Source organism: Rhincodon typus, chromosome 36 (assembly GCF_021869965.1).
Source record: "Rhincodon typus isolate 14 chromosome 36, sRhiTyp1.1, whole genome shotgun sequence".
Classification (NCBI taxonomy): Eukaryota; Metazoa; Chordata; class Chondrichthyes; order Orectolobiformes; family Rhincodontidae; genus Rhincodon; species Rhincodon typus.
Genome location: NC_063367.1, coordinates 2,864,199 through 2,877,214, shown reverse-complemented (window position 1 = coordinate 2,877,214; position 13,016 = coordinate 2,864,199). Strand labels below are relative to the sequence as shown.

Sequence of the window (13,016 nt, the reverse complement as noted above, 5' to 3'; positions counted from 1 at the left end):
TGGGGCCACTGCTGTTTGTCATTTTTATAAATGACCTGGATGAGGGCGTAGAAGGATGGGTTAGTAAATTTGCGGATGACACCAAAGTCGGTGGAGTTGTGGATAGCGCGGAAGGATGTTGCAGGTTACAGAGGGACATAGATAAGCTGCAGAGGGCTGAGAGGTGGCAAATGGAGTTTAATGCGGAAAAGTGTGAGGTGATTCACTTTGGAAGGATTAACAGGAATACAGAGTACTGGGCTAATGGTAAGATTCTTGGTAGTGTGGATGAGCAGAAAGATCTCGGTGTCCATGTGCATAGATCACTGAAAGTTGCCACCCAGGTTGATAGCGTTGTTAAGAAGGCGTACAGTATGTTGGGTTTTATTGGTAGAGGGATTGAGTTTCGGAGCCATGAGGTCATGTTGCAGCTGTACAAAACTCTGGTGCGGTCGCACTTGGAGTATTGCGTACAGTTCTGGTCACCGCATTATAGGAAGGATGTGGAAGCATTGGAAAGGGTGCAGAGGAGATTTACCAGGATGTTGCCTGGTATAGAGGGAAGGTCTTATGAGGAAAGGCTGAGGGTCTTGAGGCTGTTTTCGTTAGAGAGAAGAAGGTTAAGAGGTGACCTGATAGAGACATACAAGATGATCAGAGGATTAGATAGGGTGGACAGTGGGAGCCTTTTACCTCGGATGGTGATGGCTCCCACGAGGGGACATAGCTTTAAATTGAGGGGTGCTAGATATAGGACAGATGTCAGAGGTAGGTTCTTTACTCAGAGAGTAGTAAGGGCGTGGAATGCCCTGCCTGCAAAAATAGTAGACTCGCCCACTTTAAGGGCATTTAAATGGTCATTGGATAAACATATGGATGATAATGGAATAGTTTAGGTTAGATGGGCTTCAGATTGGTTTCACAGGTCGGTGCAACATCGAGGGCCGAAGGGCCTGTACTGCGCTGTAATGTTCTATGTTCTATGGAGACAGAGAGGTCCAGGAAGGGGAGAGAGGTGTTAGAGATGGTCCAGGTAAACACAAGTTTCAAAATCTCCCCTCCCCCTACCGCATCCCAAAACCAGTCCAGCTCGTCCCTGCCTCCCTAACCTGTTCTTCCTCCCACCTATCCCCTCCTCCCACCTCAAGCCGCACCTCCATCTCCTACCGACCAACCTCATCCCGCCCCCTTGACCTGTCCGTCCTCCCTGGACTGACCTATCCCCTTCCTAACTCCCCACCTACACTCACCTTTACTGGCTCCATCCCAGCCTCTTCGACCTGTTTGTTTCCTCTCCACCTATCCTCTCCTCTATCCATCTTCTATCCGCCTCCCACTCTCTCCCTATTTATTTCAGAACCCCCTTCCCCTCCCCCTTTTCTAGTGAAGGGTCTAGGCCCGAAACGTCAGCCTCTCTGCTCCTATGATGCTGCTTGGCCTGCTGTGTTCATCCAGCCCTGCACCTTGTTGTCTCACAAACTTGATTGAGTTTTTTGAGGAAGTTACCAAAAAGATTCATGATGGCAAAGCAGTAGGTGTTGTTACTTGACTTTGTAAAGCCTTTGACAAGATTCCGCATCATAGACTAATTAGTAAAGTTAGATCACATGGGATTCATGGTGAGCTTGCCAATTGGACACAAAATTGGCTTAATGGCAGGAGACAAGAGTGGTGGTAGAAAGTTGCTTTTCGGACTGGAGGCCTGTCACCAGTGGTGTTCCACAGGGATTGGTTCTGGGTCCTCTTGTTTGTCATTTATATAAATGATTTGGATGAGAATATAGAAGGCATAGTTAGTAAGTTTGCAGATGACATCAAAATTGGTGGCGTTGTAGACAGTAGCGAAGGTTTTGTAAGATTACAAAGGGATTTTGATCAAATGTGTCAATGGCTGAAAAATGGCAGATGGAGTTCAATTTGGATAAATGTGAGGAATTGCAAACACAGGCAAGACTTATACAGTTAATGGTAGGGCCTTGAGTAGTGTTGCAGAACAAAGGGACCTAGGGGTTCAGGTCCATAATTCTTTGAAGTTTGCATCACATGTAAACAGCATGGTTAAAAAGTTGTTTAGCACGCCTGCCTTCATTGCTCAGTCCTTTGAGTACAGGAGTATAGGAGATATCATGCCGAGACTGCACAGGACACTGATGACACTTCTTCTAGAGTCCTGTATCCAGGTCTGGTCACCCTGTTATAGGATGGATATTATTAAGCTGAGAGGGTTCAGAAAAGGTTTACCAGGATGTGGACAGGTATGGAAGTTTTGAGTTATAAAGAAAGTTCGGTCAGGCTGGGGCTTTTTTCACTGGAGCGTAGGAGATTGACAGGAGACCTTATAGAGGTTTATAAAATCAAGCTTTACGTTTTGTTTTATTCATTTACGGGATGGAGGCGTCGCTGGCAATTTCCTTCCCTAAAGGACATTAGTGAACCAAATTGGTTTTTCCTGACAATCGGTGATAAATCTGCCATAGCAGGATTCGAACCCCGGTCCCCAGAACATTTCCTGGGTCTCTGGATTAACAGTCCAGCGATAATATCTCTAAGCCACTGTCTCACCCAGTAGGTGTCTCTTCCCTAGGATGGGGGATTTCAAGAATTGGGGGCATATTTTTAAGGTGAGAGGAGAGAGATTTAAAAAAGACATGAGGGACAAATGTTCTACAGGGAGGGTGGTTCACGTGTGGAATGAACTTCCTGAGGAAATGGTGGATGTGGACATAATTGCAGTGTTTAAAAGACACTTAGATACGTGCATGAATAGGAAAGGTTTGGAGGGATATGGGCCAGGACCAGGCACTAGTTCAGTTTGAGTTTATGTTCGGCATGGATAGGTTAGACTGAAGGGTCTGTTTCCTTGCTGTATGACTCCATGACTCTAATGGCAAGGGCAGCAATTACATGGAAACAACACGACCTGCAAGCTCCCCTTGCGGCTACTCACCACCCTGACTTGGAAACATATTGTCATTATTTCACTGTCACTAGGTCAAAATCCTGGAACTCCCTCATTGTGTGTCTATCTACAGCAAATGGACCACAGCAGTTCAGTGACCAGTGAACGATGCTAACAACTGATGAATCAATTAAGAGAAAACCGCATCTAACCTGTCCAGTCCCATCAGGATTTTATGTGTTTCTATGAGATTGCCCCCTCATTCTCCTAAATTCCAGCGAATACAAGCCCAGTTGATCCAGTCTTTCCTTACGTCAGTCTTGCCATCCCAAGAATCAGTCTGGTGAACTTTAGCTGGACTTCCTCAATAGCAAGAATGTCCTTCCTTAGACAAGGAGACCAAGACTGCACATAATACTCAATGTGTGGCCTCACCAAGACCCTGTATAACTGCTGCAAGACATCCTTATTCTGATACTCAAATCCTCTCACTATGAAGGTCAGCACGCCATTAGCTTTTCTCACTGCCTGCTGCACCTGCATGTTGACCTTCAGTGACTGTTCCACCACGACACCCAGGTCTTGTTGCACCTCACCTTTTCCTGAACTGCCACCATTCAGATAATAATCTGCCTTCCTGTTTTGCCACCAGTGGATAACATCCCATTTAACCATACTATATTGCATTTGCCAAGTATGTGTCCCCTCAGCCAGTCTGTCCAAGTCACCTGCAGCCTCTTAGCATCCTCCTCACAGCACACACTGTCCCCCAGCTTAGTAACATCTGCAAATTTGGAGATACGGCAAGTTTAGTTAGTCAAGATCACCCAAAGTGAAAATACATTTAAGGTATAGATCTGTAGGGAAAATTCCGACAATTTTTTGAAGAATATAGAATTATCAAAATGCTCAGGAGCATGCTAAATGGGGAGCAGAAGTGATGATCAAATTTGCAGAAATTACATGTTGAAGCCGGCAAATTCTTTCATGAACTAGTTCATGCCAAGTAGGTTGATACAGTAAGAACAATTAGCAGTCATTTATATATTTTTTTCCAACTATTAATCAAATAATTTGTCTGGAAAGACATATTTATATAATGACAAACTATTACTTCTCAAGTGTGAAATGCTGTTTGGCAATTCATTTTACAGATATACCAACTAATGTGGGTTTTAAAAACATTTTTGCAGATCTTACATAATTTAAAACTAAAATATGGATAATTTACCCAACTGAAATCAGAGTTAAAAACAAGTTGGAATTTTGTAGGCTGAATCCAGAAAGATCTCACTTATAAAATGGCTGCCAAATCTCTCAAGGTGGCTATTTAGCCTGTCTGCACAAACTAATATTGAGAACAAAATTCGACTAAGTTTCCTGATCATTTATGTAGCGCTGCAGATATTCTCACAACCACAATAAGTTTGAACACGATGGCCCACTGGCGTCAATCAATTTCACCGCATAAATTGAGAAAATATAGGTATAGCCATCTCATTAGATTAACTTGTAAAACCTTAATGTGGAAAATTTGTTTCCATGTGAGTCAATACTCAGTTGATCAAAAAACTTTATTCAGCCTAAATTACAGCATTCAAAATTTCAGTCATTATATAGTGAGATCAAGAGTCCAAAGCTAAAATTGATTAAACCCATCAAATTAATTTAATCTATCGTAAATCGAAAATCCAAAAGGTCAAAACAAACTTTCCTTATTATTTTGTAACTTCATTGGGAAATAATTTTACGAAAGAGACACTGTAAACATTTTCAGATTGTGATCATGTTCTTACCTCTTATTAACTCAAAAGTAGTCTCTGATGAATTTTATAAAACAAAAACTGCAACATTACCTTAAAGATGCTTTATCTCTTTTCAATGCATGATAAAATATTTGTTATAAAATTTAGATTTAATCTTACAATAACCAACACAATAACAGAAATTGCACATTGCATCATATTTATTTTGTCTTGCTGCATTACAATTGTCCTTTGATGACAAAACATGGCATTGTAGATAAAGACATGGGACGTTTGGGCAGAGATTAAGTGGCGGGGGTGGGGGTGGGAAATCATTTCCTACACCAACACCAGCCCCAACTGAAAGGTCTGTGGTCAGCCTGCCCACCTGAACACCAGTTGCCTTGCAGCAAAATTACACCAGAAGTAACTTAACCGACTCAGAATACGACTTCTGACCCCATTTGGAGGAAGAGATTTGCCGGAGAATTATCAGTAGCACCAGGATTCAATAGTAGCTTTAACATACTACAGGCAGTCGTGAAGAAGACTAATGATTCCTGGACTTCATGTATTGGACAGGCCTTTCAAGCAAACTGAAAAAAAGAGAGGGAGCCTTATTTTACAGGCCAGGCCAGGGATGATTCTGAAATGGTAGGCACAAACTTTGAAGAGGCTGCATCCAACAGGCACAGGACAGCCTTTCAAAGTAGGTGCCCTTTCCACCTATTGCCAAAAATAGCAGACTGCACAGGGATAGCTGCTGGGCTGTCCATTTTGCTTCTGCCTTCAGGCCTCTAAAATCCAAGGGCAGACAAGATGCCAGATGTCTTATTCTCCCACATCAACATGGGAGACAGTTTGAGGGTGTCATGATGGCCATCCATTTATTTTAGAAGCTGTTCACCCTACCTTTAAATATGGGAAACAAAGGACTGTTAGAAATTTTATTAAGAGTAGGGCATTACCAGTAACAATTACATATTTAGAAGTACAAAATTTAAATGGAGAAAGATGTGCTCTGCAAGTAAAAATGAGTGAAGCATTTGTTTACCTGTACAACCGGTTGTTCCTTTCTTCACAGAGTAGCCCAGCTCACAGTGACAAATGAATGATCCTTTGGTGTTCTCACAAGTGCCACTGAGACATATATTTGGATTAAGCTCACATTCATTGACATCTGTGAATCAAAGTTAAAATTGAGTTTCAGCATTCATAGCTCCAGAATACTGCACTGTCAATAATCTTTTAGCAAAGTGCTATATAGCTTGAGTGATGCACTTCTAAATATTACATATTTCATATCATTACTTCTAATACTTTCTCATGTACTCAGCCTAACATATCAGCTATAATATTAGGATATTAGCAAGAAATTTCCAAACAAGTTTTACCTAGGCAGGTCCTCATATCCTCAGAAGCCATAAATCCATCATAGCAGAGACATCGATATTCTCCAGGTACATTGGCACACTGCCCTCCATCACAAATATCAGGATTATCCTCACACTCGTCAATATCTGGAAGAAAAACAGTAGTTTATGCTGTTGTGCTGGGGAGATGGTGGCCAATGTTACGATTTAATATGGTCTGAAGGAATGCCTGAGATCTGAGGAATAAGAGAACATTTAATGGATATATTGATTAAGTGGACAGAGAGTTTAATGAACTGTACAAAGTGTGTGAAATAACCCCACAGTGTAGGGCATTACCAGTAACAATTACATATTTAGAAGTACAAAAGTTAAATGGAGAAAGATGTGCTCTGCACGTAAAAATGAGTGAAACATTTATTTACCTGTACAACCAGTTGTTCCTTTCTTTACAGAGTAGCCCAGTTTACAGAGGCAGGTGTCTTGTCACCAAATTACCCTTTATTTACATATGGAAAGTCCTTGACACTGATCCAGCTTCCTCAGAGCCAGCCAGAGCGAACAGAACCTCTGACACTCCTGTTTATATCTGTCGCCAGGGCTCCCTGATTCGACCAGATTAACAGCCCTAATTAGGGAACTCATATTCTATGAGGTTCACCTGGCTGATCTCGCTACAATCACTACAGTGTGTACTTGGAGTCTATTTAAATGTAGTTATCTTCCAGTGTTTAACATAGTAATTTAACATAACAGTTTAATAGTAATGGTAATAATGCTCTGGTGGCATGGGTTCCAATTCCAAATGGCAACTGGAACAATTTAATCTCAACTAATAATATATAGTTGAAAGCTAGCCTCAGTAACAGTGACCACAAAATATGATTATCATAACAAATCTTTACTCCTTAGACGACATCTGCTATCCTACATGCTCGGGCCTACGTGATGCCAGATTTTTAGACGTGCTGTTAACTGGCCTAGCAAGCCACTCAGATCAAGGACAAAAAAGGATGGTCAACAAAAGCTTGCCTTGCCAGCATACACTAATCCAATGAAAGAAGTAAAAGATCATAATCAGAGCTTTATTGTTTCAGGTGAGGTCTGAGGTCTATTCAGGAAGAACTTAGATGGGATATTTAAGTATTCAAGAGACGTAGAGCGCTACAGCACAGAAAAAGGCCTTTCAACCCACTGAGTCTGTACTGGTCAAAAACAAGCACCTTACTATCCAAAGATAGTAAGAGCTGCCGATGCTGGAGTCAGAGATAACACAGTGTGGAAAGTTGATATTTCATTTTGGGACCCGAAAGGTCAACTTTCCAACTCCTCTGATGCTGCCTGGCCTGCTGTGTTCCTCCAGCTCCACACTGTGTTATCCCTTACTATTTAAATCCCATTTTCCAGCACTTGGCCTGTAGTTTTGTGTGCCTTGGCATCGAAATACTTCTTCAATGTTACAAGAATTTCTTCCTCTACTACCCTTGTAGGCACTGAGTTCCAGATTTCCACCAACCTGTGTGAAAAAAAATGTTTCCTTACACCTCCTCAAAACCTTGTGACCTTACTTTAAATCTATGCACCCTGGTCACTGGTCCCTCCAGCAAGGGGACAGTGTCTTCCTGTCGACTTTATCTATGCTACTCATAATTTTATATACCTCAGTCAAATCCACCCTCGGTCTCCTCTACTTTCAGGAAAGCAATCCTAGTATATTGAATCTCTCCTCATAACTAAAGCTCACCAGCCCAGGCAACATTCTGGTAAATCTCCAATGCACTGTCTCCCATGTAATCATATCCCACCAATAACATGGAGTCCAGAACTGCACACAATACTCTAAGCTGTGGCCTAACCAATGTTTTATACAGTTCTAGCAAAACCTCCTTTGCTTTTAAACTCTATATCGCAACTGATAAAGGTATCCCATATGCCTTCTTAACCACTTTATCTAACAGCATCATTGTTTCTCCTTGTGACTTCAACCAATACCACCAAAAGTATGAATGGCTCTGAGACAATGCTCAGAGGTAAAATAAGACAGTATATCAATTGAAGTACTATTAGATCATGCTCTTATTTAGCAATATATCCATAATAGAGTCACAGCAATATGAATCAAGATGTCCAGGTTCACAATTAAACCTCAAACAATGGAAAAAGAAAGTAATGTAGATGGAAGCCTAGACTACTCATTTTAATATCTAGATTTACAGGGTTCAGTAGCTGTTCATGATGTGGTTTCCCCTGCGAAGGGATGACAACTTTAAGATAGATGGCTGTTCAGTGCTCAAGTACAACTGACCTTCCCATTGCTTATCATTTCAATTTTCCACCTTGCTCCCACTTTGTCCTCTATTCACTGGCTTGTTTAACTGTTTCAATGAAGTTCAACCCAAGCTTGAGGAACAGCATCTCATTTTTCAACTCAACTCTGGAATTACAACTGAGTTCAACAATTCTAGATCACAAATTTCTGCTTCCTTTTTGTCAAATTTCTTTCCTCATTTGTTCACTTTGCATGTAGATAGCTGCTATCTAATCATTCACACCCTATTTGGATACATATTTTATGTCTACTTTATCTATCCCATTAAATCTTCTGTTTATTAATCTCTCCTGCACTTCATTCCATCACAGGCCCTTCCCTTTGTTCCCATCCCATCACATACCTTTCACTTTCTCGAAACCTTTTAATTTCTATATTCTTTCTGTTCTGGTGAAGGATCAGCAAGCGTGTATGGTCAGTGAGAGGTAGACTTTGCCTTAGTGAGAGATTTGGGAATTTGGCTCAAAGTGCATGGGGGAAAGAGGTGCTTTAAGTAAGCGTTATTGAAAGAAGTAAAGTCTGCAGTCTAGGAACACTGGAGAAGGGCAGGGATGAGGTGCTTTCCTATTCTACTCTTTTGTTTTCACCCTGCGGAATTTGTGTTCCAATTTTGTGCAGTAGAAGCAGCAGGTAAATCAGTGACTATTATCAGAAAATAAGTTTTATGAGTTTTGTAAGTATTGTATTATTTTATTAGTGCTGTACAAGTTACTGACAGTGCTAAGACCTACTGGAAGGTATAGGCAATTTCAATTATAAATCAATCAGCAATTATTAATTGACTGACATATACTAGAGATGGCAGGGAAGGCAATGTGCTGTGATTGCAGAAAGTGGGAGCTTCTGGATGCTGGTGTGATACAGGGCATACATCAACAGTAAATATTTGCAGCTCAAGAAACTTCAGCTCAGTTACTGAGTTGGAGGCTAAATGGCTTTTATGGAACAGTGGTAATGTCCATACATCTGAACCAGAAGGTCTGCATTCCAGGTCCTACTTGCTCTAGAAATGTATGATAACGTCTCTGGACAGGTTGATTAGAAACTATTTTGAGCTGGAGGCAGAGCTGCAGACAATGCAGCATATCAGGGAGGCGGAAAATTAGCTCAGCATTTTATTCTGGGTGGCAGTCATGCTCCTTAGGATAGGATTTTCTGATTTGGGCAATGGTCAAGGAGAGGACACCATAATTGCAAGTGAGGCGGGTAATGAGACTCAGAAGGCAGGAATGCAGGAGGTTCAGTAATTGCCCAATAGGTTTAAGGTTGGATGAGAGTGAGGGCTGCAGGGTGGATGATCTAACCAGTCATGGCACCATGGTACAAGGTGACATGCAAGAGGAGGTAAACTAGGAAAGAGACTCAGCTGTGGGAGTATGGGAAGTTAGATGCTAAATTATGAATCAGTACCTCAAAGATAATCTCTGGATTACTAACTGAGCCATGTACAAATTTACATGGGATATGAAGAGAGAAGTGAATGCATGGCTCAAAGACTAGTGTGGGAGTAGTGGGTTCTGCTTTTTTGAGGTACTGGCACCAGTACTGGGGAGAGTGGGATCTATATCGCTGGGACAGTCTAGACCTGAACCATGCTGCAATTGATGTTCTTGTGAGCTATGAGGAAAGTAGCGAGAATGTTAAACTAAGTAAAAAAGAGCAGTGAGGGATTAAGTTTAGGTAAATAATAAATTATGGGGCAGAATTAAGGCTGGATAGAAAAATACAGAAACATAAAATGAAGGTCAGAGAATGTCAGGAAGGCTGGAAGAAAACCTAAGAATATGTCAGAAGTAGACTAGATGCTACACAGGTAACAAAAAAAGCAAAACTAAAGACTCTGTATCTAAATATTAGAAGCATTCATAAAAAGAAAATTAATTGATGGCACAAAAGTGAACAAATATGATCTGATTGTCATTACGGAGATATGGCAGGGCTGCAGGATGATAAGAATTGGGTCCTGAATATTGAGGAATATTTGATATTCAAGGAGAATATGAAGAGTAGGTAAAGGCAAAGGGAGACACCCCTAATCAAAGTTGACATTGCTGCAACAGTTAGTGATGATCTTGGTTCAGGAGATCATGATGTAGAATTAGTTTGGGTAGAGATGAGGAATGGTAAGCGAAAGAAGTCACTAGTGGGAGTGATCATAGAATCCCTATAGTGTGGAAACAGGCCCTTCGGCCCAACAAGTCCACAGCGAACCTCAGAACATTCCACCCAGACTCATCCCCCTGTAACCCACCCAATCTACACATCCCCGAACACTATGGGCAATTTAGCATGGCCAATTCACCTAATCTGCACATCTTTGGACTGTGGGAGGAAACCAGAGCACCCGGAGGACACGGGGAGAATGTGCAAACTCCACACAGACAGTCGCGCAAGGGTGGAATCGAACCCAGGTCCCTGGTGCTGTGAGGCAGCAGTGCTAACCTCTGAGCTACTGTGCTGCCCCTACAAGTCCCCAAAACAGCAACCACAATGTAGGAAGAAGCATGCAAGAAATAGTACTGAGCGCTTATGATGAAGGGATGGTAATAATTGTGGGTGATTTCATGAACATACAAAATAAGAGCAGAGGCAGACCACTTGGTAAATAAGTTGGCTCCACCATTTAATTAAATGCGAGCTGATTGGTTTGTATTTCAAATTCCAAATTCCCATCTGCCCTAATAACACTTCTTCCCCTGCCTAATGAGAATCTAAGCATCTCTGCTTTAAAAATATTCAATTACCCTGCCTCCACAGTCTTCTGAGGCAGAGTTCCAAAGTCACACAACCCTAAGACAAAAAAAATTCTTATCTCTGTCAGGTAAGGGCAACCCAATTTTGAAACAGTGACCCCTAGTTCTGGGCTCATCACAAGAGGAAACAAATTCCATGTCCACCTTGAAAAGGTCATTCAGGATCTTATGGACTTAATCAAGTCATCCCTCAGTCTTTCAAACTCTAGTGGAAACAAGCACAGTCTGTCCAACCTTTTCTCATAAAAGGACCCACTTATCCAGATATCAATCTAAAATCTCTTCTGAACCACTTTCAATGCATTTACATCCTTCATTAAAGACGCAGACCAAAACTGCACACAATATGGAGATGTGGTCTCACTGAAGCCCCGTATAACCGAAACACAACATCCTTACTTTCATGTTCAATTCCTATCATAACTAAGGATAACAGCCGATTAGCTTCTGATTGTGGGCTGCTCCTGCACATTGTGACTCATGCACAAGAATACGTAAATAACTCCGAAGGGATACCTAAATCCTTCTCCACATCTGAATTCTCGAGTGATTTGCTGATTTAATCTGTATATAAACGGAAAAATCACATTGGTATGGTAATAGTAGCTTCACTGAAGAATTCACAGAATACTTCTTGCAGCAGTGCATTCTGGAAATTACCAGAGAGCTGACTGTACTCATCTTGGTATTGTGTAACGTAACAAGATTAATTAATGACCTTTAAGTAAAGGCACCTTTCTTTAGCTGTGATCTTATTGATATTGGATATTTTTGGATTTTACATCCAGTTTGAAATGGAGAAGAGTGAGACTAAGACTGTATTTTATATTTAAATAAGAGCAACTATGTGGACATGAACTTTCAGCAGGCAGAAATGAGCTGGGATATTGAGAAGCAATGGCAGACATTTATAAAGTGATATTTCAGAAAACTCAGAATAATAAGTTCTTTCTATAAAAGAAAAAGTCCAAGGAGAGGACCCACCATCCATGGTCGACTAAAATAGATAAGGAAAGCATCAACTTAAAGAAAAAGCATATAATTGTGCAAGCATGAGTGGCAGGTCAGATGATTTGTCAGAATATAAAGAATGCGGAGAATTAAGAGAAGGTTACACAGGACAAATATGTAAGAGCATGAGAGGAAGCTAACTGAAATGTAAACACAGCTAACAAAAGTTTCTACAGGTATCTAAAAATGAAAAAGTAAAGTGAGAGATCATCCTCCAGAGGTGAGAAGAAATGGTGGGTATAATGAATAAATACTCGATTCTTGACATCACTATAGAAGATATAAATGAAACCAAGTATAACCTGTAAATCAGGAAGCTGAATTAAGAAGTGAAATTTGGTATAATTACAATCACCAGGGAAGCGGTACTGAGCAAACCGATGGAGCTGCGGGCTGATATATTCACAGATTCTGGTGGACATTGTCTGAGTCTCTTGAAAAAAAGGGGCCTATTGAGCGAGTAAATACATTGGTGTTAATTTTCCAAAAATCATTTGATTCCGGAAATATTCCATACTGGAAAGTAGCAAGTATAACAGATTTACCAAGAAGGGAGGGAGGCGGGAGGCAGAAAACAGGAAACCATAGGTCAGTTAGTTTTATTTCTGTTGTATGAACGGTGTTAGAATGGATCATTAAGGAGGATCACATAGCAGGGATATAAAATGTAACTGTGTAAAATTGTTGGTTAGGTCACAGCTAGAGTATTGTGCACAGTTCTGGAATCCTAATTATAAGGGGGATGTGACTGCACTGGAGAGAGCGCAGAGAATATTTACCAGGATGTTGCCTGGGCTGCAGAAATTTACTATAAAGAGAGATTGGATAGACTGGGAGATAACTGCAAATGCTGGAGTCAGAGATAACAAGTGTGGAGCTGGAGGAACACAGCAGGCCAGGCAGCATCAGAGGAGCAGGAAAGTTGAC

At 41.1% G+C, this 13,016-nt stretch overlaps 1 protein-coding gene across 1 annotated transcript in view; it reads right to left on the bottom strand.

Annotated features, from left to right (window-relative positions):
• The window catches only part of LOC109916808 (fibrillin-1-like), a 589,008-nt gene that overhangs the window by 179,415 nt on the left and 396,577 nt on the right, over positions 1–13,016 (bottom strand). The window contains exons 28-29 of the mRNA XM_048617021.1: positions 6,018–6,143; positions 5,678–5,803 (exon numbers count right to left, since the gene is read on the bottom strand). Of these exons, the coding sequence (XP_048472978.1) occupies positions 5,678–5,803; positions 6,018–6,143 (252 nt within the window). The remainder of the gene's footprint in view (positions 1–5,677; positions 5,804–6,017; positions 6,144–13,016) is intronic.